We start from the raw sequence: 24,343 nt of genomic DNA on the forward strand, positions 1-24,343 counted from the left end.
TAAACATTTCACATATAGTATGAGATGGGTTCCTGCAGTTTTATAACCTACCTTTTTTTCATTTAGAAGTTTTACTGTGATTCAGCTTAATTTATTCTGTGACATTTTAAAAACTTTTAATTTAGATATATGTACAGAAAAGTACACAGATGCTAAAGCATGCAGTTCCATACAACGGTGTTTTTAATAGCTATGTAGGATTTCACCCCTTGTATTTCCTTATTAGTCTCTTATTTTGAGTCATATAGGATTAACTTTGGCATTCATGAAGTCAGTGCTGAGATGAAGGTACTTATAGAGGAATTGTGATGTATTAGAATAATTTCATTAAAGGAAATACCTGGAAATACAATTTCTGGGTCAGTACACAAGTATATATAGAAAAAAAACCTTTTTGTGTTAGAAGCTCAGGTGAGGAAAAGAGTCAAGAATACACAGGTGGTTGTTAAAACCGCATGGTTGCCCAAACTTCCACAGGGTGGCCTCATGCCCAGCTCATGTGAGGGGATTCCTAGGCAGATAATTCTGGGCAGATATGCCTGATGGGTTCTCTCATATGCTGTACACTTCTCCATTCTTCCAGCTCGGGCTTCGCACATCTCTGCCTTTTCCCAAGAAGAGCAGGAAATGGCCAAACCCCAGGTAAGTATGTAGTCTGTTCCTTCCTCTTTTTTTTTTTTTTTTTGTTTGGTACCATGGATGTGATGAGCTATGTAGGAATTTCTGACATAAGATAGGAAATTATTTGGGCGCCTGGGTGGCTCAGTTGGTTAAGCGACTGCCTTCGGCTCAGGTCATGATCCTGGAGTCCCAGGATCGAGTCCCGCATCGGGCTCCCTGCTCGGCAGGGAGTCTGCTTCTCCCTCTGACCCTCCTCCCTCTCATGCTCTCTGTCTCTCATTCTCTCTGTCTCAAATAAATAAATAAAATCTTTTATAAAAAAAAAAAAGATAGGAAATTATTTGTAAATAAGCATTAGGATCAGGGCGAATAAGAGACAGCAGCAAGGCCAGGTTAGAGTGTAGACATGCGGAGGACTTAGGGTGTGACAGATACTAACATTGACTTACGGATTTCTCTTCTTCGAGCCTCTGGCTGCCAGAGGGAAACTTAATTAGGAAGCTGGCTCACCTTACTCATCAGGAGAGAGCACACCAAGTCCTCAGGGAAGTAAAGGTTTCCTGGAATTGCCTTCCATGGCATTTCTTTTCTGAGTCTTCATGTGGATGGTGGAATTGTCTTCAACCACAGCCTGGTTTCCTGCCGGTATTTCTTAGAGCATTCCTCAGTGAGCTGGAGACATAATGTCAAGGTGTAATTTGGGAATAAAATGTCTTAGGGAACTTGAAATTTTTCTTGAAATCATTTTTCCGAAGTAATTTTATCAGTCCAACTTTGGATTCTCATTTGGCCAAGAGACAGAGTCCTGCAGATGCTCACAGCCAACCATCTTTTTTCTTTCACTAAAAAAATGTTTTTTAAATTAGTGTGCAGGAATATTGATTTTGTTGTTGTCCAGTACAATAAATGTGAACACATTTGGCATTGTTAAGGTCAGTGCTGAGATGAAGGCATTTCATGAATACAGATGCGTGTAACTCATCTATAGGGTAGAGAATAGTTTCATCAGGCCAAAAAAATGCCTTATGCTATCCCTTTATGGTTCTGTCCTTCCCCACCTGTAACCTCAGGCAACCACAGATCTGTTCTGTGTCACTACAGTTTTATCTTTTCAAGAATGTCATATAAAAGGAATCATGTGGTATGTAACTTTTTTTAAAAAAAATTAAACGTTCTTTTGAGATAATCAATCGACGTGCAATTATAAAAATAATACAGAGAGATCCTGTGTATCCTTTACCTGTTTCCCCCAATAGTACATCTTACAAAGCTATAGTATAATGTCATGACCAGGATGTTGACTTTGCTATGGTCAAGACATAGCTCCAGCATTGCAGGGATCCCTTATGTTACCCTTTTATAGCCAAATCCATCCCTTTTCTCCAATCCTCCCCTTCTTAGACTCCTAGGAATTACCATTCTCCATTTCTAGAATTTTGTCATTTCAAGAATGTGATAAAAATCAAATCATATAGTATGTGACCTTCTGAAACTGAGGATATTTTTTACTCAGTATAATTCCCTGGAGATTCAGACAAGCTGTGTGTGTCAGTTCTTTTTATTGCTGGGTGGTCTTCCATGGTATTGATGTACCACAGCTTATCTATCCATTCTCCTGGTGAAAGACATGGGAATTATTTCCAGTTTTTGGCAATTATGAGTAAAACTACTTTAAACCTTCATACACAGGTTTTTGTGTCAACATAGGTTTTCATTTCTCTAGAATAAATATTGGATTGCTGGGTCATATGGTAAGTGTATGTTTACCTTTTTAAGAATCTGCCAGATTGTTTTCCAGAATGGTTGAATCATTTTTCATTTCCACCAGCAATGTATAAGAATTACAGTTGCTTCACATTTTTGTCAGCACTTGGTATTGTCAGTATTTTTAATTTTAGTCATTCTAGCAGTATAATTGCTATCTCATCATGGCTTTAATTTGGGTTTCACTAATAGCTAATGATGTTTAAGATCTTTATATATGCTTATTTACTTTTTGTGTATCCTTTTTGATGAAGTGTTCAATCAACTCTTCTGCCCATTTAAAATTGGATTGTTTTCTCACTAGTGAGCTTTGAGAGTTATTTATATATTCTGTGTGCAAGTCCTTTGTCAGATACATAGTTTGTGTGGCTTGTCTTTTTATTCTCTTAACAGTATTGTTCACAGAGCAAGAATTTTTAATTTTGAAAATGTCCAATTTATGAATTATTTCCTTTATGGATGGTGATTTCGGTGTCATATTTAAGAACTCTTTGTGGATCCTGTGTCATGATTTTTTTTCCTTTCTGTAAGTTTCATAGTTTTAGGTTTTACATTTAGACCTATGATCTCTTTTGCGTTAATTTTTATATAAGGGGTGAGGATTAGGTTGAGGATTATTATTTTGCATATGGAATTCCATTTGTTCCAATCCCATTTATTGAAAGGATCATTTTTCTCTTTTGAATTGCTTTTGCAGGTCGTCATAAATCAGTTGGCATATTTGTGGATCTATTTCTGGACTCTACTCTGTTCTATTGATCTATATATCTAACCCTCTGCCAGTACCACGCTGTCTTTTTTTTTTATGCTTCTATTTAAATTCCAGTTAGTTAACATATAGCTGTTTTCATAATTTGGCTATTATAGATAACGCTGCTATAAACATTGGGGTGCATGTTGTTTTTTACGTTGTTGATCATAACCGTTCAGACAGGTGTGAGGTGGTATCTCATCATGGTTTTGATTTGTATTTTCCTGATGATGAGTGATGTTAATGAGCATCTTTTCATGTGTCTGTTAGCCATCTGGATGTCGTCTTTGGAAAAATGTCTATTCATGTCTTCTGCCCATTTTTAACTTTTTAAAAAGATGTATTTATTTTCATGCTTTACAGATGTTTCATTTTCTAAAGCTGACGTCACTGCAAGCTGCTTTTCCACTTTAAGTAAAACATTCAAATTGTTGACAGGTTTTGCTGGTGACACGGGGTTCATAGTGACCCCTGCACATTGTTTAAAAATTAGGATTGTACTGCCCTGGGACACTCAGGTCCATTTGCATTTTCAGGAATCTTTTCTTAAATTACTTACTTCAGTTGGTATTCTGGGAAAAAATTGGTAAGTTTTTGTTTGTATTTTATTGTAGTTTATAATAAATCTAAATTTTTTAATAGTTTCAGAGGTAGAATTTAGTGATTCATCAGTTGTATATAATACCCAGTGCTCATTACATCAAGTGCCCTCCTTAATGCCCGTCACCCAGTTACCCCATCCCCCCCACCTCCCCTCCAGCAACCCTCAGTTTGTTTCCTAGAGTTCAGCGTCTCTTTTGGTTTGCCTCCCTCTCAATTTTCATCTTATTTTATTTTTCTTTCCCTTCCCCTATGTTCATCTGTTTTGTTTCTTAAATTCCACATACGAGTGAAACCATACGGCATTTGTCTTTCTCTGACTGATTTATTTTGCTTAGCATAATACCCTCCAGTTCCATTCACGTTGTTGCAAATGGCAAGATTTCATTCTTTTTGATGGCTGCATAATATTCCACTGTATATGTATAGCACATCATCTTTATCCATTCATCTATCGATGGACATCTGGGCTCTTTCCATAGGTTGGTTCTTGTGGACATTGCTGCTATAAACATTGGGGTGCATGTGCCCCTTCGAATCACTATGTATCCTTTGGATAAATACCTAGTAGTGCATTTGCTGGGTTGTAGGGTAGCTCTATTTTTAACTTTTGGAGGAACCTCCATACTGTTTTCCAGAGTGGCTGCACCAGCTTGCATTCCCACCAACAGTATAAGAGGGTTCCCCTTTCTCTGCATCCTCGCCAACATCTGTTGTTTCCTGAGTTGTTAATTTTAGCCATTCTGACAGATGTGAGGTGATAACTCATTGTAGTTTTGATTTGCATTTGCCTGATGATGAGTGACACATCTTTTCATGTGTCTGTTGGCCATCTGGACGTCTTCTTTGGAAAAATGTCTGTTCATGTCTTCTGCCCCTTTTTTTAAAAAAAAGATTTATTTGAGGGAGAGAGAGAGAGCACAGTAGGGAGGGGGAAAGGGAGAGAATCCCACTCAGACTCCGTGCTGAGCATGGAACCTGACGTGGGGCTCGATCTCAACAACCCTGAGATCACAACCTGAGCCAAAAGCAAGAGTCCGACTATTTTTTTTTTAATTTTTTTTTTTTTTTATTCATGAAAGTCAGAGAGAGAGAGAGAGAGGCAGAGGCAGAGGGAGAGAAGCAGGCTCCCCGCCTAGCAGGGAGCCCGATGCGGGACTTGATCCCAGGACCCTGGGATCATGACCTGAGCCGAAGGCAGACGCTTAACCATCTGAGCCACCCAGGCGCCCCGCAAGAGTCCGACTATTAACAAACTGTGCCACCTTCTGTCCATTTTTTAATTGGAGTATTTGCTTATGGGGTGTTGAGTTTTATAAGTTCGTTAGGTGTTTTGGATACTAACCCTTTATCAGATATGTCATTTGCAAATATCTTCTCCCATTCTGAAGGTTGCTTTTTTAGTTTTATTGATTGTTTCCTTCACTGTGCAGAAGGCTTTTATTTTGATGAAGTCCCACTAGTTTATTTTTGCTTTTGTTTCCCTTCCCTCAGGAGGCATCTAGAAAGATGATGCTTCTGCCCATGTCAAAGAAGTTACTGCTGTTGTTCTCTTCTACAATTCTTATGGTTTCATGTCTCACATTTAGGTCTTTCATCAATTTTGAGTTTATTTTTGTGTATGGTGTAAGAAAGTGGTCCAGTTTCATTTTTTTGCTTGTTGCTGTCCAGTTTTCCCAGCACCATTTGTTGAAGAGACTTTTTCCCACTGGATCTTCTTTCCTGCTTTGACCAAGATTAATTGACCGTATAGTTGTGGGTTCATTTCTGGGGTTTCTTGTCTGTTCTGTTGACCTGTGTGTCTATTTTTGTGCCAGTACCACACTGTTTTGATTATAGAATTGTGATGCCTCCAGCTTTGCTTTTCTTTTTCAGGGTTGCTTTGGCTATTTGGGGTCTTTTGTGGTTCCATACAAATTTTAGGATTGTTCTAGCTCTGTGAAAAATGCTGTTGGTATTTTGATAGGGATTGCATTAAATGTGTAGATTGAGCTTTGGGTAGTATAGACATTTTAACAATGTTTGGTCTTCTAATCCATGAGCACAGAATGTCTTTCCATTTCTTTTTTCAAGATTTTACTTAATTTATTTTGAGAGAGAGAGAGAGAGAGGGCGCCTGGGTGGCTCAGTTGGTTAAATGACTGCCTTCAGCTCAGGTCATGATCCCGGGTCCTGGGATCGAGTCCCACATTGGGCTCCCACTGCTGTGCGGGGAGCCTGCTTCTCCCTCTCCCTCCGCCCGCCACTCCCCCTGCTTGTGCTCTCTCTCTCTGTCAAATAAATAAATAATCTTTAAAAAAAAAAAGAGAAGGGGGAGAGAGGGAGAGAGAGAATGAGTTGGGGGAGAGGGAGAGAGAGAATCTGAAGCAGACTCCATGCTGAGCCTGAAGCCTCATGTGGGGCTTGATATCACCACCTTGAGATCATGACATGGGCTGAAATCAAGAGTCTGATGCTTAGTCGACTGAGCCACCCAGGCACCCCTGTCTTTCCATTTCTTTGTGTCATCTTCAATTTCTTTTATCAGTGTTTTAGTTTTTAGAGTACAGGTCTTTCATCTCTTTGGCTAGGTTTATTCCTAGGTATCTTACTGGTTTTGGTGCAGTTGTAAATTGGATTGATTTTTTTTTTAAGATTTTATTATTTGAGAGAGAGAACGCGGGAGAGCATAAGCGGTAGAGAGGGAGAAGTAGGCTGCCCATCGGGCGGGGAGCCTGATGTGGGGCTCGATCCCAGGACCCTGGGATCATGACCTGGGCTGAAGGTAGATGCTTAACTGACTGAGCCACCCAGGTGCCCCTGGGATTGATTCCTTAATTTTTCTTTCTGCTGCTTCATTAGTGGTGTATAGAAATGCAACGGATTTATGTACATTGATTTTGTATCCTGTGACTTTTCCTGAATTTGTGTATCAGTTCCAGCAGTTTCTTGGTGCAGTCTTTTGGGTTTTCTATGTACAGTATCATGTCGTCTGCAAATAGTGAAAATTTTAGTTTTTCCTTGCCTATTTGGATACTTTTTATTTCTTTTCATTCTCTGATTGTGGTAGCTAGGACTTCCAGTACTCAGATAAATAAAAGTGGTGAGAGTGGACATCCCTGTCTTGTTCCTGACTGTAGAGGAGAAGCTCTCAGTTTTTCCCCACTGAGTATGATGCTGGCTGTGGGTTTGTCATAGATGGCCTTTATTATGTTGAAGTATGTTCCCTCTAAACCTACTTTGTTAAGGGTTTTTATCATGAATGGATGTTGTACTTTGTCAGATGCTTTTTCTGCATCTATTGAAATGATGGTATGGTTCTATGATGTATCACATTGATTGATTTGTGAATATTGAACCACCCTTGCAACCCAGGAATAAATCCCACTTGATCGTGGTGAATGATTTTTTTAATGTATTGTTAGATTTGGTTTGCTAGTATTGAGAATTTTTGCATCCATGTTCATCAGGGATATTGGCCTGTAGTTCTCTTTTTTAGTGGTGTTTTTTATCTGGTTTTGGTATCAGGGTAATGCTGCCTTCATAGAATGAGTATGGAAGTTTTCCTTCTTTTTCTGTTTTTTTTTTGGAATAGTTTGAGAAGAATAGGTATTAACTCTTCTTTAAATGTTTGGTAGAATTTGCCTGTGCAGCCATCTGGCCCTGGACTTCATAGTATATGTGCTGCTGAAGTGAGCACTCTGGACTTTTGTTTGTTGGGAGTTTTTTGATTACGGATTCAATTTCCTTGCTGGTTATGGGTCTGTTCAAGTTTTCTATTTCCTCCTGTTTCAGTTTTGGTAGCTTATATGTTTGTAGGAATTTATCCATTTCTTCTAGGTTGTCCAATTTGTTAGCATATAGTTTTTCATAATATTCTCTTATAATTGTGTTTCTGTGATGTTGGTTGTGATCTCTCCTCTTTAATTCATGATTTTATCTGTTTGGGTCCTTTCTCTTTTCTTTTTGATAAGTTTGGCTAGAGGTTTATCAATTTTATTAATTTTTTAAAAAGATTTTATTTATGAAAGAGAGAGCGAGCGAGCATGAGCAGGTGGAGGGGCAGAGGGAGAGGGAGAAGCAGACTCCCCATTGAAGGGTGTGACCCCAGAACCCTGAGATCTGACTCGAAGGCAGACGCTTAACTGACTGAGCCCGCCAGGCGCCCCTCAATTTTATTAATTTTTTCAAAGAACCAGCTCCTGATTTCATTGATCTGTTCTATTGTTTTTTTTAAATTTCTGTGTCATTTATTTCTCCTCTAATCCTTATTATTTCCTTCTTTCTGCTGGCTTTGGGCTTCATTTGTTGTTTTTTACCTAGTTCCTTTAGGTGTAAGTTTGGGTTGTTTATTTGAGATTTTCTTCTTGCTTCTTGAGGTAGGCTTGTATTGGTATATACTTCCCTCTTAGGTCTGCTTTTGCTGCATCCCAAAGGTTTTGGACCATTGTGTTTTAATTTTTATTTGTTTCCGTGTATTTTTTTTTTATTTCTTTGATTTCCTGGTTGACACATTCATTGTTCAGTAGCATATTGTTTAACCTCTATGTGTTTGCGGTCTTTCCAGATTTTTTTCTTGTGGTTGACTTCAAGTTTCATAACGTTGCAGTCAGAGAAAGTGCATGGTATGACTTCAGTCTTTTTGTATTTTTTGAGACCTGTTTTGTGATGTAATCTGTGATCTATTCTGGAGAATGTCCCATGTGCACTTGAAAAGAATGTGTAGTCTGCTGTTTTAGGATGGAATGTTCTGAATATATCTGTAAGTCCATCTGGTCCAGTGTGTCATTCAAAGCCGTCGTTTCCTTGTTTATTTTCTGTCCCTTGATGTAAGTGGGGTGTTAATATCCTCTACTATTATTGTATTGTTATCAATTAGTTTTTTATGTTTGTTATTGTTTTTTTTTTTTTTTTTACCAAAGACACTTTGTTACCTCTTACAGTTAATAGTCAAGAACAAATAATAATAACAACAAATAAAAGTAACTTGCAAGGGCACCAGATATTAGACATAAACAAGGACACTATTAACATTAAAGAAAGCACGTGTTATTAATTGTTTTGTATATTTGGGTGCTTCCAGGTTGGGTGCATAAACACTTTCAATTGTAATATCTTGTTGGATTGTCCCCTTTATTATGATATAGTGCACTGCTTCAGTCTCTTATTACAGTCTTTGTTTTAAAGTCTGGTTTGTCCAATATAAGTAGTTACTCTGGCTTTCTTTTGACATCCGTTTGCATGATAAATTTTTCTCTGTCCCTTCACTTTCAATCCGTAGATGTCTTTAGATCTAAAATGATTCTCTTGTATGGGGTGCCTGATTAGCTCAGTAGCCATGTGACTCTTGATCTCGGGGTTGTGAGTTTGAGCCCCACACTGGGTGTAGATATTACTTAAAAAAAAAAAAGTAAAATAAAATGAATCTCTTGTAGGCAGCATATAGATGGATCTTGTTTTCTTTTATCCATTCTGACACCCTCTGTCTTTTGATTGGAGCATTTAGTCCATTTACATTCAGAGCAATTATTGATAGATATGCATATATTGCCATTTTCCTGTTTCTGGAGAGTTTTTCTGTTCCTTTCTTGTCTTTGTCACTTTTGGTTTTTCCTTTCCACTCAAAGAGTTCCCTTTAATATTTCTTGCAGGGCTGGTTTAGTGGTTACATACTCCTTTATTTTTTGTTTGTCTGGGAAACTTGTTATCTCTCCTATTCTGAATGTTAGCCTTGCTGGATAGATTCTTGGCTGCAGATTTTTCCAGTCAGCACTTTGAATATATCATGCGACTCCTTGTTGGCTTTCCAAGTTTCTGTTGATAAATCTGCCTTATGGGTCTTACCTTGTATGTTAAGGACTAATTTTTTTTTAAGATTCTATTTATTTATTTGTCAGAGAGAGAGTGCACAAGCAGGGGGAGTGGCAGGCAGAGGGAGAAGCAGGCTCCCCGCTGAGCAAGGAGCCCGGTGCGGGACTTGATCCCAGACCCTGGGATCATGACCTGAGCCAAAGGCAGATATATAACCAATTTAGCCACCCAGGCGTCCCAAGGGCTAAATTTTTTTAAGATTTTATTTTTTAAGTTATCTCTACACCCAGCGTGGGGCTCAAACCCACAATCCCGGGATAAAGAGTCACATGCTGTACTGATTGGCCAGCTGGGTGCCAATAAGGACTTCTTTTGTTTTACTGCTTTTTAGATTTTTTCTTTATCAGTATATTTTGCAAATTTAATTACAATATGTCTTCGTGTTGGCCTGCTTTTGTTGATTTTGATGGGAGTTCTCTGTGCTTTGTGGATCTAGATGTCTATTTCCATCCCCAGATTAGGGAAGTTTTCAGCTATTATTTCTTCAAATAAATTTTCTACCCCCCCTTTCTCTCTCTCCTTCTTCTGAGACTCCTACAATACGAATGTTACTACGTTTGATGGAGTCACTGAGTTTATTAAGTCTGTTCTCATGTTGCATAATTCTTCTCTCTCTTTTCTTCATCTTCATTACATACTTTCCATTACTTTGTCGTCTAGGTCACTAGTTCATTCCTCTGCTTCTTCTAGCCTGCTGTTTGTTATATCAGGTGTGTTTCTAATCTTGTTTATTGCGCTCTTCATCTCTGGTCAATTCTTTTTTTTTTTTTAAAGTAGACCCCCCCCCCCAATATGGGGCTTGAATTTCATGACCCTGAGATCAAGACCTGAGGTGAGAGTCAAACCGAACGCAGACGCTTAACCTTCTGAGCCACCCAGGCGCCCCTGATTGATTCTTTTTTAACTTTTTTCTCTCTTCGGCAAGCGTCTCACTGATGTCTTCTATTCTTTTATCAAACCCAGTGTGTATCTTTATTATTGTTGCTTTAAATTCTCCATCAGGCATGTTACTTGTATCTGTTTCGGTTAGATCTCTGGCCATGGCCTTGTTCTTTCATTTGGGATAATTTCCTTTGTCTTCACATTTTATCCAAGTCTCTGCCTTTTTCTGTGCGGTAGAGAAGCCGTTTATGTCTCCTGTTTCTGAAAGTAATGGCCTTATGAAGAGGCCATGGAGTGCCCAGGCCCTGGCACTTCACGGAGTGTCTCCAGTGTGTGCTGCGTGAGCTCTGCTGTTGTGTTCTGGCTGCTCTGTCCTGCAGGCCCGTCATCTGCGGAGGCTCTCCCTGCCTGCTGTGGGCAGTGTTTGGTCCCTGGCCTGAAATGTGGCAAGTTTGAACTAAGTGTGCTCTGGTCCACTTGTTAAATGAGACCTGTCACCAACTTCACTGAAACTGAGGCCCTGCAGAAAAAACTCCCTGGTCAGGAGTTGTGGCGTGGACAGGGGTTTGTGCTGGTCTCTGGGGGAGGGGCCTGCCGTGCTGGGACTGAGGCAAGCATGACTGAGAAGGGCAGTTCCACCTGCCTGCAGGGGTGTGGGGCTTGGTGTAAGCAAGTCAGGTAGCCAGCATCAGTGTATACTGCTTGCCACAGATGGCTCTATGTATGCTGAGGGGTGGGGAATCAAAATGGCGCTGGCCAGTTTCTTTGTTCCCAGGGAGGTGTCTCCATGAGTGCTGCCTCTCAGGCATGCACTCCAAGAAGGGTGAATAATCTCCCTACCGTGTTCCCCAGGCGTTGAGCTTATTTTTGTATATGGTGTATGAAAGTGATCCAGTTTCATTCTTTTGCATATAGCTGCCCATTTTGCATGTAGCACCCATTTATTTAAGAGACTGTCTTTTCTCCATTGTTATATTCTTGCCTCCTTTGTTCTAGATTAATTGACCATATAAGCATGGGTTTATTTCTGGGTTCTCTATTTTGGTCCATTGATTTGTGTGTCGGTTTTTTCCTAGTACCATACTGTTTTGATTACTATACCTTTGTAGTATAGTTTAAAATCAGGGAGCATGATACCTAGCTTTGTTCTTTCTCAAGATTGCTTTGTCTATTGGAGATGTTTTGTTGTTCCATATACATTTTAGGATTATTTGTTATAGTTCTGTGAAAAATGCCCTTGGTATTTTGACAGGGATTGCATTAAATCTATAGATTGCTTTAGCTACAGCATTTTAACAATATTATTTCTTTCAGTCTGTGAGCATGGTATCTTTCCATTTATTCGTGTCATCTTCAGTTTCTTTCATCTGTGGCTCATGGTTTTCAGAATACATGTCTTTCATGTCCTTGGTTAAATTTACTCCTAGGTATTTTAGGGTTTTTTTTGATGCACTTGTAAATCTGATTGTTATCTTAATATCTCTTTTGATGGGGGCGCCTGGGTGGCTCAGTCATTAAGCGTCTGCCTTTGGCTCAGGTCATGATCCCAGGGTCCTGGGATCGAGTCCCGCATTGGGCTCCCTGCTCTGCAGGAGGCCTGCTTCTCCCTCCCCCCTCCCCCCTGCTTGTGTTCCCTCTCCTGCTGTCGCTCTCTCTGTGTCAAATAAATAAATAAAATCTTAAAAAAAAAAAGAAAATATCTCTTTCGATAGTTTGGTATTAGTGTATAGAAACACAACAGATTTCTGTATATAAATTTTGTGTCCTGCAACTTTACTGAATTTATTCTAATGATTTTTTTGGTGGAGTCTTTAAGGTTTTTTTATATAATATGTCATCTGCAAATAGTGACAGTTTTACTTCTTCCCATTTATTTCCTTTATTTCTTTTTTTTTCCTGCATAATTACTGTGGCTAGGACTTTGGTACTATGTTGAATAAAAGTGGTGAGTGGACATCCTTATGTTGTTTCTGATCTTAGAGGAAAGGCTTTCTTTCACCTTTTCACTGTTGAGTATTATATTAGGTATGGTCTTGTCATATATGGCCTTTATTGTGTTGCGATACCTTCTCTGTATACCCAATTTGTTGAGAGTTTTTATCACAAATGAATGTTGAATTTTGTCAAATGCTTTTCTTGGTGTATCACATTGATCAATTTATAGATGTTAAACCATTCTTGGATGCATGGAATTAATCCCACTTGGTCATGGGGTATGATCCTTTTAATGTTTTATTGAATTCGGTTTGCTAATATTTAGTTGAGGACTTTTGCATCTATGTTCATCATGGATATTGGCCTGTAATTTTTTGTAGTGTCTTTGGTTTTGGTATCCGGGTAATGCTGGCTTTGTAAAATGAGTGTGGAAGTGTTCCTTCCTCTTCAAGAGTTGGAATAATTTGAGGAGGCCAACTTGACCTGGACTTCTGTTTGTTGGGAGTTTTTTGATTACGGATTCAGTTTCTTTTAAAATTTTTTTTAATTAAAAAAATTTTTTTAAAGATTTTATTCATTCATTTGAGACAGAGATACAGAGAGAGAGCATGAGCAGGGAGAGAGGCAGAGGGGAGAGGGAGAAGCAGGCTCCCCGCTGAGCCAGGAGCCCAATGTGGGGCTTGATCCCAGGACCCTGGGATCATGACCTGAGCCGAAGGCAGACACTTAACTGTCTGAGCCACTCAGGTGCCCTTGATTCAGTTTCATTATTAGTAATCAGTCTTCAGATTTTCTAATTCTTCATGATTCAGTCTTGGAAGATATTGTTTCTAGGAGTTTATCCATTTTTTCTAGGTTGTCTGATTTGTTGGTGTATAATTGTTGATAGTATTCTCTTACAGTCCTTTGTATTTCTATGGTATCAGTTATAACTTCTCCTCATTTGTTTCTGATTTTATTTGGGCTCTGTCTCTTTTCTTGAGTCTGGCTAAAAGTTTGTTGATTTTGTTTATCTTTACAAAGAACCAGCTCTTAGTTTCATTAATGTTTTCTATTGTGCTTTTAGTCTCTATTTATTTCCATTCTGATCTTCATTCTTTCCTTTTTTCTACTAACTTTGGGCTTTGTTCTTATTTCCTTGAATGTTAAGACATTGTTTATTTGATGTTTTCTTGTTTCCTGAGGTAGGCCTGTATTGCCCTGAACTTCTCTCTCTTAGAACTGCTTTTCCTGTGTCCCAAAGATTTTGGTCCATTGTGTTTCCATTTTCATTTGTGTCATGTTATCTTTTTTTTTAAAGATTTTTATTTATTTTAGAGAGCAAGAGAGAGCGCATGCACATGTATGAGCGGAGGGAGGGGCAGGGAGAGGGAGAGAATCCCAGGCAGATTCCATGCTGAGCACAGAGCTTGACTTGGGGCCCAGTCTCAAGACCCTGAGATCATGACCTGAGCTGAAACCAAGAGTTGGATGCTTAATCGACTGAGCCACCCAGGCGCCCCTCATGTTACCTTTTGATTTCTTGATTGGTTAATTAAAAGCATGTTGTTTAGTCTCCATATGTTTGTGTTTTTCCAGTTGGGTCTTGTAATTGGTTTTTAGTTTCATACCACTGTGGTAGAAAAGATGCTTGATATGATTTCAGTCTTCCTAAATTTGTTAAGACTTGTTTTGTGATCTAACATGTGGTCCATCCTGGAGAGTGTTCCCTATGCACTCAAGAATATGTATTCTCCTGTTTTTGGATGGGGTGTTACGTATCTGTCTATTAGATCCATCTAGCCTAATGTGTTGTGTAAGGCCAATGTTTTCTTATTGATTTTCTGTCTGGATGATCTATCCATTGATTTAAGTGAGAGGTTATAGTCCCCTACTATTACTGTATTGCTATTTCTCTCTTTATTTCTATTAATGTTTGTTATATGTATTTAGGCACCTCTGTGTTCAGTGCATAGATATTTACAAATGTCATATCCTCTTGTTGGATAGACCCCTTTATCATTGTGTAGTACCCTTCTTTGTCTTTTTTTTAAAAGATTTTATTTATTTATTTGAGAGAGAGAATGAGAGACAGAGAGCATGAGAGGGAAGAGGGTCAGAGGGAGAAGCAGATCCCCCGCTGAGCAGGGAGCCCGATGTGGGACTTGATCCCAGGACTCCAGGATCATGACCTGAGCCGAAGGCAGTCGCTTAACCAACTGAGCCACCCAGGCACCCTCTTTGTCTTTTGTTATGGTCTTTGTTTTTTTTTTTTAAAGATTTATTTATTTGACAGAGAGAGACACAGCGAGACAGGGAACACAAGCAGGGGGAGTGGGAGAGGGAGAAGCAGGCTTCCTGCGGAGCAGGGAGCCCGATGCGGGGCTCCATCCCAGGACCCTGGGATCATGACCTGAGCCGAAGGCAGACGCTTAACGACTGAGCCACCCAGGCGCCCCATTATGGTCTTTGTTTTAAAGTCTAATTTGTCTGATACAAGTATTGCTATATAGCTCTTTTTTAAAATACAAATTAGTGCCTTTTCTTCTTAGCTTAGAGAAGTCCCTTTAACATTTCTTGTAAGGCCAGTTTAGTGGTGATGAGCTCTGTTAGATTTTGCTTATCTGGAAAACTCTTACTCTCTCCTTCAATTCTGAATGATAACCTTTCTGGGTAGAGAATTCCTGGTTGGCAGTTTTTCCCTTTCAGCACTTTGAATATGTCATCCCACTCCCTTCTGGTCTGCAATGTTTCTGCTGAAAAATCTGATAGACTTCTGGGGTTTCCTTTGTACATAATACTTTGCTTTTCTCTTACTGCTTTTAAGATTTTCTCTGTATCCTTAACTTTAGCCATTGTAATTGTAATGTGTCTCGGTGTGTTTTCCCTTGGGTTCATCTTATTTTGAACTCTTTGGGCTTCTTAAACCGGATGTCTGTATCCTTCCCCAGGTTAGGGAAGTTTTCAGCCATTATTTCTTCAAATAATTTTTCTGATCCTTTCTCTCTCCTACCTTCTGGAACTCTATAATGCAAATGTTATTCTGCTTAATGTTGTGCCAGTGGTCTCATAAGGTGTCCTTACTCTTTTAGTTCTTTTTTTTTTTTCTTTGCTGCTCTTTCTGGATGTTTTCCATTGCTTCCCTGATTTGTGCTTCTATTTCATCTGTTCTGCTTTTGAACCCCTCAGGTGTGTTTTTCAGTTTAGTTATAACCTCTGTTTGGTACTTATATATTTTTTCTTTTTTTTTCAAAAGACATTTGTTTGAGAGAGTGTGTGCATGAGTTGGGGGGAGGGGCCGAAGGAGAGGGAGAAGCAGGCTCCCCACTGAGCAGAGAACCTGACACAGGGCTCGATTCCAGGACCCTGAGATCATGACCTGAGCTGAAGGCAGATGTTTAACCTACCGAGCCACCCAGGTACCCACATATTTTTTCTTTTTGTTGAAGTTCTTTGTTTTTTTTTTTTTAAGATTTTATTTATTTATTTGTGACAGAGAGAGAACACGAGCAGAGGGAGAGGGAGAGAGAGAGAGGCAGACTCCCCACTGAGCAGGGAGCCTGACGCTCAATCCCAGGACCCTGAGATCATGATCTGAGCTGAAGGCTGATGCTTAACCGACTGAGCCCCCCAGGCGTCCCCTCTTTTTGTTGAAGTTCTTATTGTGTTCATCCTTTCTTCTCCTGAGATCAGTGAGCATCTTTATGACCATTACTTTGAATTCTTTATCGGGTAGGCTGCTAATCTCTATTTCATTAAGGTCTTTTCCTGAGGGTTTGCCTTCTTCTTTGGTTTGGAAAATATTCCTCTGTGTCCTCATTTTGCTTGTCTCTCTGTGTTTGTCTACATGTATTAGGTAAAACAGCTACCTCCCTCAGTCTTGAAGGAACAGTCTCGTGTAGGAAATGTTCCATGTGGCCCAAAAGTCTCCCTGGGCCCCCAGAGTCAGGCATTCTATGGTGTCCCTTGTGTGGGCTGCATGTGCATGCTGGCTGTGATAGGACCACAGCTGCTGTGTGGGGAGGGCAGGGCTCAGGGCACTTGCCCAGCTCTGTCGTGGCTGGGCTGCTGCATGGGGAGAGTGGGATTCAAGCTGCTTGCCCTTCCACTGTGGCTTGGTCTCTGCATGGGGAGGGCGGGGCTCAGGGCACTCACCCTATCCATTTGCAGCTTAGCCACTATGTGGGAAGGTACAGGTCAGGTCACTGACTGGGCCTGCTGGCATCTTGGCCACTGAGCAAGGAGAATGGGGCTTGGGATGGTCACCTGTCCTCCCTGTGGCTTGGTCTCTGTGAGGGTTGCATGGTGCGTGGGGTGCTAGCCCAGCCCCGCCATGCCATGGGATGGGCAGAGCATGCCCTCTGGTGCTAGTAGGCACCAAAAATGGTGCCTGTTGGCTTCATCACCAGCAAATTAGGATGAGATTGCAAAAATGCTGTTGGCCAGCACATCCATCCCCAGATAAAGTCCTTGTAAGTTCCTGTCTCTGTGGCAGCTGCTTTAGAATTAGCGTGTGCTGGGCGCTGGGGGGCTCAGTCAGTTAAGCGTCTGCCTTCGGCTCAGGTCAGGATCCCTGGGTCCTGGGATCGAGCCCTGCATCGGACTCCGTGCTCTGCAGGGGGTCTGCTTCTCCCTCTGCCTACCGCTCCCCCTGCTTGTGCTCTCTTTCTCTCTGACAAATAAATATATAAAATCTTAAAAAAAAATAACAACTAGATATGATTGATAACTTTATACCAGGAAATACCAGAGTTTTAGAAATTTCATAGAATTTCTGGGACACTTAAATTTATATAAATATAACATATATTTGGGACGCCTGGGTGGCTCAGTCGGTTGGGCATTTGCCTGCAGCTCAGGTCATGATCCAAGGTCCTGGGATCGAGTCCCACATTGGGCTCCCTGCTCTGCCGGGAGCCTGCTTCTCCCTCTGCCTGCTGCTTCCCCTGCTTGTGCTCTCTTTTTCTCTGACAAATAAATAAATAAAATCTTTAAAAAATAAAGGAAAAAAAATTAGTGTGTCTCTCTCCCTTATGGTCTAGGCACTTTTCAATCTGTTGCTTCTGCACTAGATATCAGGGTGAGTGGGTGTTGCGCGAGAGCCCTTTAAGAATGGGAGCTCTAGGGGCGCCTGCCTTTGGCTCAGGTCATGATCCCAGGGTCCTGGGATCGAGCCCCACATCGGGCTCCCTGCTCTCTGGGAAGCCTGCTTCTCCCTCTCCCACTCCCCCTGCTTGTGTTCCCTCTCTCAGTGTATCTCTCTCTGTCAAATAAATAAAATCTTAAAAAAAAAAAAAAAGAATGGGAGCTCTGTGTTCCCTACATTCTGTGATTCTCCTGGTCTTAATCCCCACTGATTTTCAAAACCAAACATTTTGGGGGTTTTCTGGTGCGGGCCCCCAGGTTCGGAGGTTGCTGATGTGGGACACAGTCCTTTTACTCTTTGAGTAGAGTTCCATGTTTTTGTGATCTCTTCCGATTGTGGGGGGTCACCACTCCTGATGTGGGGTCCCACATGAGGTTCTGTCACTGCCTCTCCTGCCCTTCTCATTGTGTCTCTTTGTCTTTTGTTGTGGAGGTGCTGCTGTTCATCTAGTTCTCAGGTCCTTTTTAGAGGAAAATTATTCTATATAGAGCTGTAAGTTTGTTGTGTCCGTGGAAGGAGGCGATTTCCTGGTCTTCCCACAGGGCTGTCTCGAACTCCCATTGTGGTTTTAATTTGCAGTTTCTTCATGACTAATGATGTTAAATATCTTTCCATGTGCTTATTTCTCATTTGTATATCTTCTTTGGCTTAATATCTTTCTTTTGCCTTTTTTTTTTTTAGTTTTTAGAGTTCACTATATATTCTCAATACAATTTTTTTTTTTTTTGCCAGAATGTGATTTGTAAATATTTTCTTTCATTCTGTGGCTTTTTCTTCTTTTAAGACTGTCTTTTGAATTTTGCTGTCCCATCTAAGAAATACTTGACTAACCTAAGGTTAAAAAGATTTTCTCCTGTGTGTGTGTGTGTGTGTGTGTGTGTGTGTGTAAGTAGGCTCCACACCCAGCGTGGAGCCCAGCATGGGGCTTGAACTCACAACCCCGAGATCAAACCTGAGCTGAGATCAAGAGTTGGATGCTTAACTGACTGAGCCACCCAGGTGCCCCTCCTATATTTTCTTCTAGAAATTTTATAGGTTTAGATTTTACATTTAGGTCTGCGATCTGTGTTGAGGTTTGAGTTTTATACATGTGGGAGGTATTTGCTGGAGTTCTTTGTTTTTGCATATGTAGATCCAATTGTTCCAGCATCGTTTGTTGAAATGGGAACTCCCATTTTCCCTTGAACTGCTTTTGCACTTTTGGTCAAAGTAATTTTTAAGTATAAAGGTCAAGATTAGAACAGGACAAGGACCTCAGAATCCCCACTCTTGCCCTCTCCCAATCAGTACCACCCACAAAGGTAATCGCTCTCCTGACTTTTAACATCATAGGTTGGCCTTGCCTGTGCTCTTATTATATATAAATCAAATCATGCAGGATATACTCCGGTGTCTGCATTCTTGTGCTCATCGGTACATCTGTGAGATTCACCTGTGTTGGATATGTGGTTTGTAGTTCATTTATTTTCATCACCAGGCAGGATCCCATTGAATGTGCCACAGTTTACCCATTGTGTTGTTGAGGGACATCTGCATTTTTTCCACATTTTAGTTTTAGAAGTAGTGCTTCTGTGAACATCCTGTACTTGTTTTCTAGAGCATATATGCATGATTTTCTTTAAGCTGTGTACCTAGAAGTAGAATTGCTGCGTCATAATGTATGCAAATCATTAACTTTAGTAAACACTGTCAATTTCCCCAAGCAACTCTGCCAGTATATATTCCTACTAAGTGTGAGAGTTCTCATTTCACCACAATCTTATGATATTTTAGTCTGCTTAATTAATAACCTTTTTAGTGGGGGCGTAGGAGTGTCTCAGCATGGCTTAAATTTTCATTTACCTGAGTGCTGATTGGGTTGAGTACATTTTCTTATGCTCATAGGCCATTTGGGTTTTGTTTTTAGTGAAGTACATATTCACATCTCTTCTCTGTTTTTTGGTGGTGTTTTTGTGTTTCTTATTGATTTGCCGGGTTTTTTTAAAATGTTTTATTTGTTTATTCATGAGAGTCAGAGAGAGAGAGAGAGAGAGAGGCAGAGGCAGAGGGAGAAGCAGGCTCCCTGCCTAGCAGGGAGCCCGATGCGGGACTCGATCCCAGGACCCTAGGATCATGACCTGAGCCGAAGGCAGATGCTTAACCATCTGAGCCACCCAGGCGCCCCGATTTGCAGGGGTTTTATATGTTCCAGATAAGATCCCTTTATCATTTTTGATTGTTGCAGATAATCTCCCCATTTAAAGCTTGCCTTTTTACTGTTCTACTTTTATTTTTTTGTTTTTATTTAAATTCCAGTTAGTTAAGATACAGTGTATTATTAGTTTCAGGCGCACAATAGAGTGACTCAGCACTTGGCATACAACACCCGCTGCCCATCACAAGTGCCCTCCTTAATCCCTGTCACCTGTTGCACTCATCCCCCCACCCCCTCCTCTCTGGTAACCAGCAGTTTGGTCTCTATCATCAAGAGTCTGTTTCTTGGCTTGCCTCTCTCTCTCTTGTTTTCCCCTTTCCTCATTCATTTTGTTTTTTAAATTCCACTTATGAGTGAAATTATGTTATTTACTTTTCTTTGACAGACTTATTCCGCTTAGCATAATACTTTCTAGCTCCATCCACGTTGCAAATGGCAAGATTTCATTCTTTTTTATGGCTGAGTACTAGTCCATTGTAGATATAGACCGCATCTTCATTATCCATTCATCAGTCGATGGACGTTTGGGCTCTTTCCATAATTTGGCTATTGTTGATAATGCTGCAGTAAACATCGGGGTGCATGTATCCCTTCAAATCAGTATCTTTGAATCCTTTGGGTAAATAGCTAGTAGTGCAGTTGCTGGATTATGGGGTAGCTCTATTTTACACTTCTTGAGGAACCTCCATACTGTTTCCCAGAGTGGCTGCACCAGTTTGCATTCCCACCGCCCTTTCTCCACATCCTTGCCAACACCTGTTGTTTCTTGTGTTGTTAATTTTAGCCATTCTGACAGGTGTGAGGTGGTCTCTCTCTCATTGTGGTTTTGATTTGTATTTCCCTGACTGTTGTACTTTTAATCTTGTAACATTTATAAATCTTTTCCTTCATGAGTAGCGCTTTTCACATCTTGTTTTAGAATTCTTTCCCTACACCAAGACTATGAAAACATTTTCCTGTACTGTTTTCTAGGCACCTTATTGTGTTATCTTTCACATTAGATTTACAATTTCTCTGTAGCTCATTTTTGCGTATGGTGAGTTAGTGGCTAAATTCTGCCCCCTGTGGATATCCAGTAGTCCACCCACATTTATTTGAAAAGATCATCCTCTCCCCACTGCCTTGCAGTGTCAACTTTATCATAACTCAGGTGCCCATATGGCATTTGGATTCTCTTTTTAGTCCTACTGGACTATTTGTCTATCCTTGTGCAAATACCACATTGTCTTACATATATTCTATACACTTATGGAATATTCCGTGTAGTTGATGGAATAGTTTTTCTGCCATGGCTTGTGATTTTCCAACAAGGTAGGCATCCTGTATTAAGTCATCATCACGAACTGGGAACCCAATCAGCAGTTCCCTACATTTCATCCTCATCACCCAGTGGTCAGTATTTTAGAGTAAAAGGAATGTGCAATTACAGGGACTCGTGACATTCGAGGATGTGGTTGTGGATTTCACCCCAGAGGAGTGGCAGTACCTGAACCCTCTACAGAAGACCCTGTACAGAGAAGTGATGCTGGAGACCTACAGCAGCCTGGTCTCTGTGGGTAAGAATGGCTTCCTCAGGTAATTTTGCTGCTTATGATTGTTGTGCCTGATAGAGGGCCTTTCCTTTCTCAGTTTGGAAAACTTGTAAGGTCTCTGAACTGCTTGAAAAGCTGGACGTTGAGTTCCAGGGATCGAAGTTTCCTAACAGGGTGTTTGTGAACTCAAAACCCAGGTGAAATGGTTCGACTTGACCATTGGACCACTGTGTCAAGTGATCGGTCTCTCATGCTGCCCCAGACCCCACTGCCCTCTTTCTCAGATGCTCTGAAGATCCAGGAGGTATCACTGTCATCTCTCATCAGCAGGGCCACAGGTGACCAAACCAGACCTCATCCTCAAATTGGAGGTAGAAGAGCCATGCCTAGCAGAAACAAAAATCTCCTTTTGGAGCTTTCCAGGTGAGTGGCATTGACTCAGACGACAGGGACAGGAGGTGCCAGCTTGTCAGCCATGGGTGAGGACCTCTGAAAGGGCTTTCAGGAATGTCTGGGGAAAGCTTGTGACCCTTTGATCTTGTTGGACAGGCACATGAATACCTCAGACATAAGAGTGACACCCCTCGCCCCTGTCCCACACCCACCAGACCACTCCCCTTAAGTTGGTGCTCACCCAGAAGTTTCTGCATAGCTCCTTTTCCCGGTGGGTAAGCGTCTTGTAAGTGCCAGTCCCCGCTCACGCCCTGCCACTTCTCCCATTCTCACTTCTCACCGCTTTATCTGAAGCCAGGCCCACCTGAGTCACAGGCGTAGGCACTACTGCTCTAAGTCCATGTTGGATTACCTGTTTCCATTCAGTTGAGATATTTCGATCAGATTTGCTCTCCTAAAACATCTTATCTTTGTTTAAAAATAGCTTTATTGAGATAGAATTCAGACCCTAAACTTTGCTCTTTTTGAAGTATACAAATTCAGTGATTTTTAGTATGTTCACCAAGTTATGAAACCATCACCATTATCTAATTCTAGAACATTATTACCCCAGAAAGAAACCCATACCCCTTACCAGTCAGTCTCTATTTCCTCCTTCCCCCATCCCCTGGCAGCCACTTTCTGCCTCTATGGTTTTGCCTATTCTGGAGATTTCATGTAAATGGAACCATACAAAATGTGGCCTTTCATGTCTGGTTTCTTGCACTTGGCATGATTTCAAGGTTCATTCATGGTGTGGCATGTATCAGGACTTCATTCCTTTTTCTGGTGGAATGATACTCTGCTGTCTGGATACACCACTTTTGGTTAGCCATTTATCTGCTGATGGGTATTTAGGTCGATCTCACTTTTTGGCCATTATAAAGCTGCTATGAACATTCATGTAGAATGTTTTGTGGAGGTGAAGGTTTTAATTCCTTTTGAGTATGGACATAGGAGTGGGATTGTTGGACCACATGTTTAACATTTTGTGGAACTGCCAAATGATGAATATCCCATTTTCAAAAATTTTTACCCAGCGTTTTAACATTCACAGAGGATTCTTTGCCTGAATCAATTTATAAGATGGTTGGAAAAAGGGGGAATTTTCTCCCATTCCGTCTCCATTTAGAAGTTGGCACTCTTCTTTTGCCCCATCCCATTAATGAATTAATTTTAGTATCAGTATGGACTCAGATTGTTATTTTTCAGTGTGTTATAATGCATTAATGTCTTCTGTCATTATTCATTTTGATGTTCAAATTGTCCTCAATTTGTCCAGGAGGAGTCACTTCGGGCTGGCTTCTCCATCTCTTAACATGACCCCATCATTCTTTGAGCACTTTCTAGCACAAAAATATATTCCAGGTTCACACTGTACTTTCCCTGTTTCAGACCTAGAATCAGCAGCTTCTCCAAGGATTTTTTCCTTTTAATGGGGAATGGTACTGAGAAATCAGGATCTGGGTGCTGAATGTTCTCATAGCTACTTGGATTCTTCTCATAACCTACAAATGATTCCCAGCTATCTTTTTCCCCCCCTTTTATTTTTTTTAAGTAACTGGTTAATTTGTCTTTTAGTTTCCCACGTTCTGAACTTTGCTAAGTACCCTATGGTATTTAACATATTCCTCTGTCCCTTATTTTTTTCTTGTAAATTGGTGGTTAGATTTTGAAGTTTGATCAGATCCAGGGTTTTATTTTTTTCTTTTAGCAAGTTTACTTCCTAGCTGCTATGACATCAGAAGGCATGCAGTGCCTGGTTGTCTATTGTAGTTATGAGTTCTCGGTGATTATTGCTTGTATGTATTCATTAATGTTTGCAAAATGGTGTATTCTATCGTGCCTTGTTGATTAGCTGGAATACTTCTATAAAGAGGATTGCCTCTCATCTGTTATTTGCTTATATGTTAGTTCCAGGAATTCCATTTCAGTTATGTGTGTTTTCCCATTTGTTTACCACTTTTAAAAATGAGTTGGTTTTGTAGCATCATTCAAAAGGTGACTAATATTTTTTTAATATTTTAATCAAACATTGCCTTATCCTCATTATGAATCAAACTGCCCTATCTCTGGTGAGCAGAAACCCCTTCAGATTGGCTCCTGAGTCTTTGGTAGCGTCTTTGCTTTCTGGTGTTACAAGATGTTCCAGGCTTTTTATATAGTTCCCATTTCTGGCTTGGAATCAGCCATTTCTCCAAGGAACCCTGTTTTTTTGTTTTTTGTTTTTTTTTTTGTGGTAATAGTGTTTTGAGACCACAATTTGGATGTTAGGGAATTGTTTCTAGGCCTTTTAAAAATTGACAGAGCTAGAAACCACGTAAAAACAATTTTTTAAAAGATTTTATTTGAGAGCGCGCGCAAGTGTGCGTGCACGAACGGGGCGGGGGGGGCGGTGCGCAGAGGGACAAATAGACTCCCTGCTGAGCGGGGAAGCCTAATGCAGGGCTTGATGCATGACCTGAGCCAAAGGCAGACGCTCAACTGACTGAGCCACCCAGGCGCCCTGTAAAAAAGATTTTTTTTTTTCCCAAGATTTTATTTGACAGCGAGAGAGGGAACACAAGCAGCGGGAGTGGGAGAGGGAGAAGCAGGCTTCCCGCCGAGCAGGGAGCCCGATGCGGGGCTCGATCCCAGGACCCTGGGATCATGACCTG

At 40.7% G+C, this 24,343-nt stretch overlaps 2 protein-coding genes and 1 long non-coding RNA gene across 8 annotated transcripts in view; 2 read left to right on the plus strand and 1 right to left on the minus strand.

Moving 5' to 3' along the window:
• Positions 1–24,056, plus strand: part of LOC115942702 (zinc finger protein 182-like) — a 24,798-nt gene extending 742 nt beyond the window's left edge. The window contains exons 3-5 of one of the 5 annotated variants that reach the window (XR_014141451.1): positions 584–642; positions 21,152–21,297; positions 21,582–21,673. Coding sequence is in view for 1 of the 5 variants with exons in the window: in XM_081809380.1 (XP_081665506.1) it covers positions 628–642; positions 21,152–21,278; positions 21,585–21,691 (249 nt within the window). In the remaining 4 variants the exon portion in view is untranslated. Of the gene's footprint in view, positions 1–583; positions 643–21,151 lie in introns of all 5 variants that reach the window. The other 4 variants (XR_014141450.1, XM_081809380.1, XR_014141452.1 and 1 more) reach the window with 4 other exon arrangements.
• LOC115940541 (uncharacterized) overlaps positions 1–24,343 on the minus strand; it is a 127,127-nt gene that overhangs the window by 63,445 nt on the left and 39,339 nt on the right. The gene's annotated exons all lie outside the window — the stretch shown is intronic.
• Positions 1–24,343, plus strand: part of ZNF630 (zinc finger protein 630) — a 265,177-nt gene that overhangs the window by 53,859 nt on the left and 186,975 nt on the right. The gene's annotated exons all lie outside the window — the stretch shown is intronic.

Source organism: Leptonychotes weddellii, chromosome X (assembly GCF_054177405.1).
Source record: "Leptonychotes weddellii isolate Sample4059 chromosome X, ASM5417740v2, whole genome shotgun sequence".
NCBI lineage: Eukaryota > Metazoa > Chordata > Mammalia > Carnivora > Phocidae > Leptonychotes > Leptonychotes weddellii.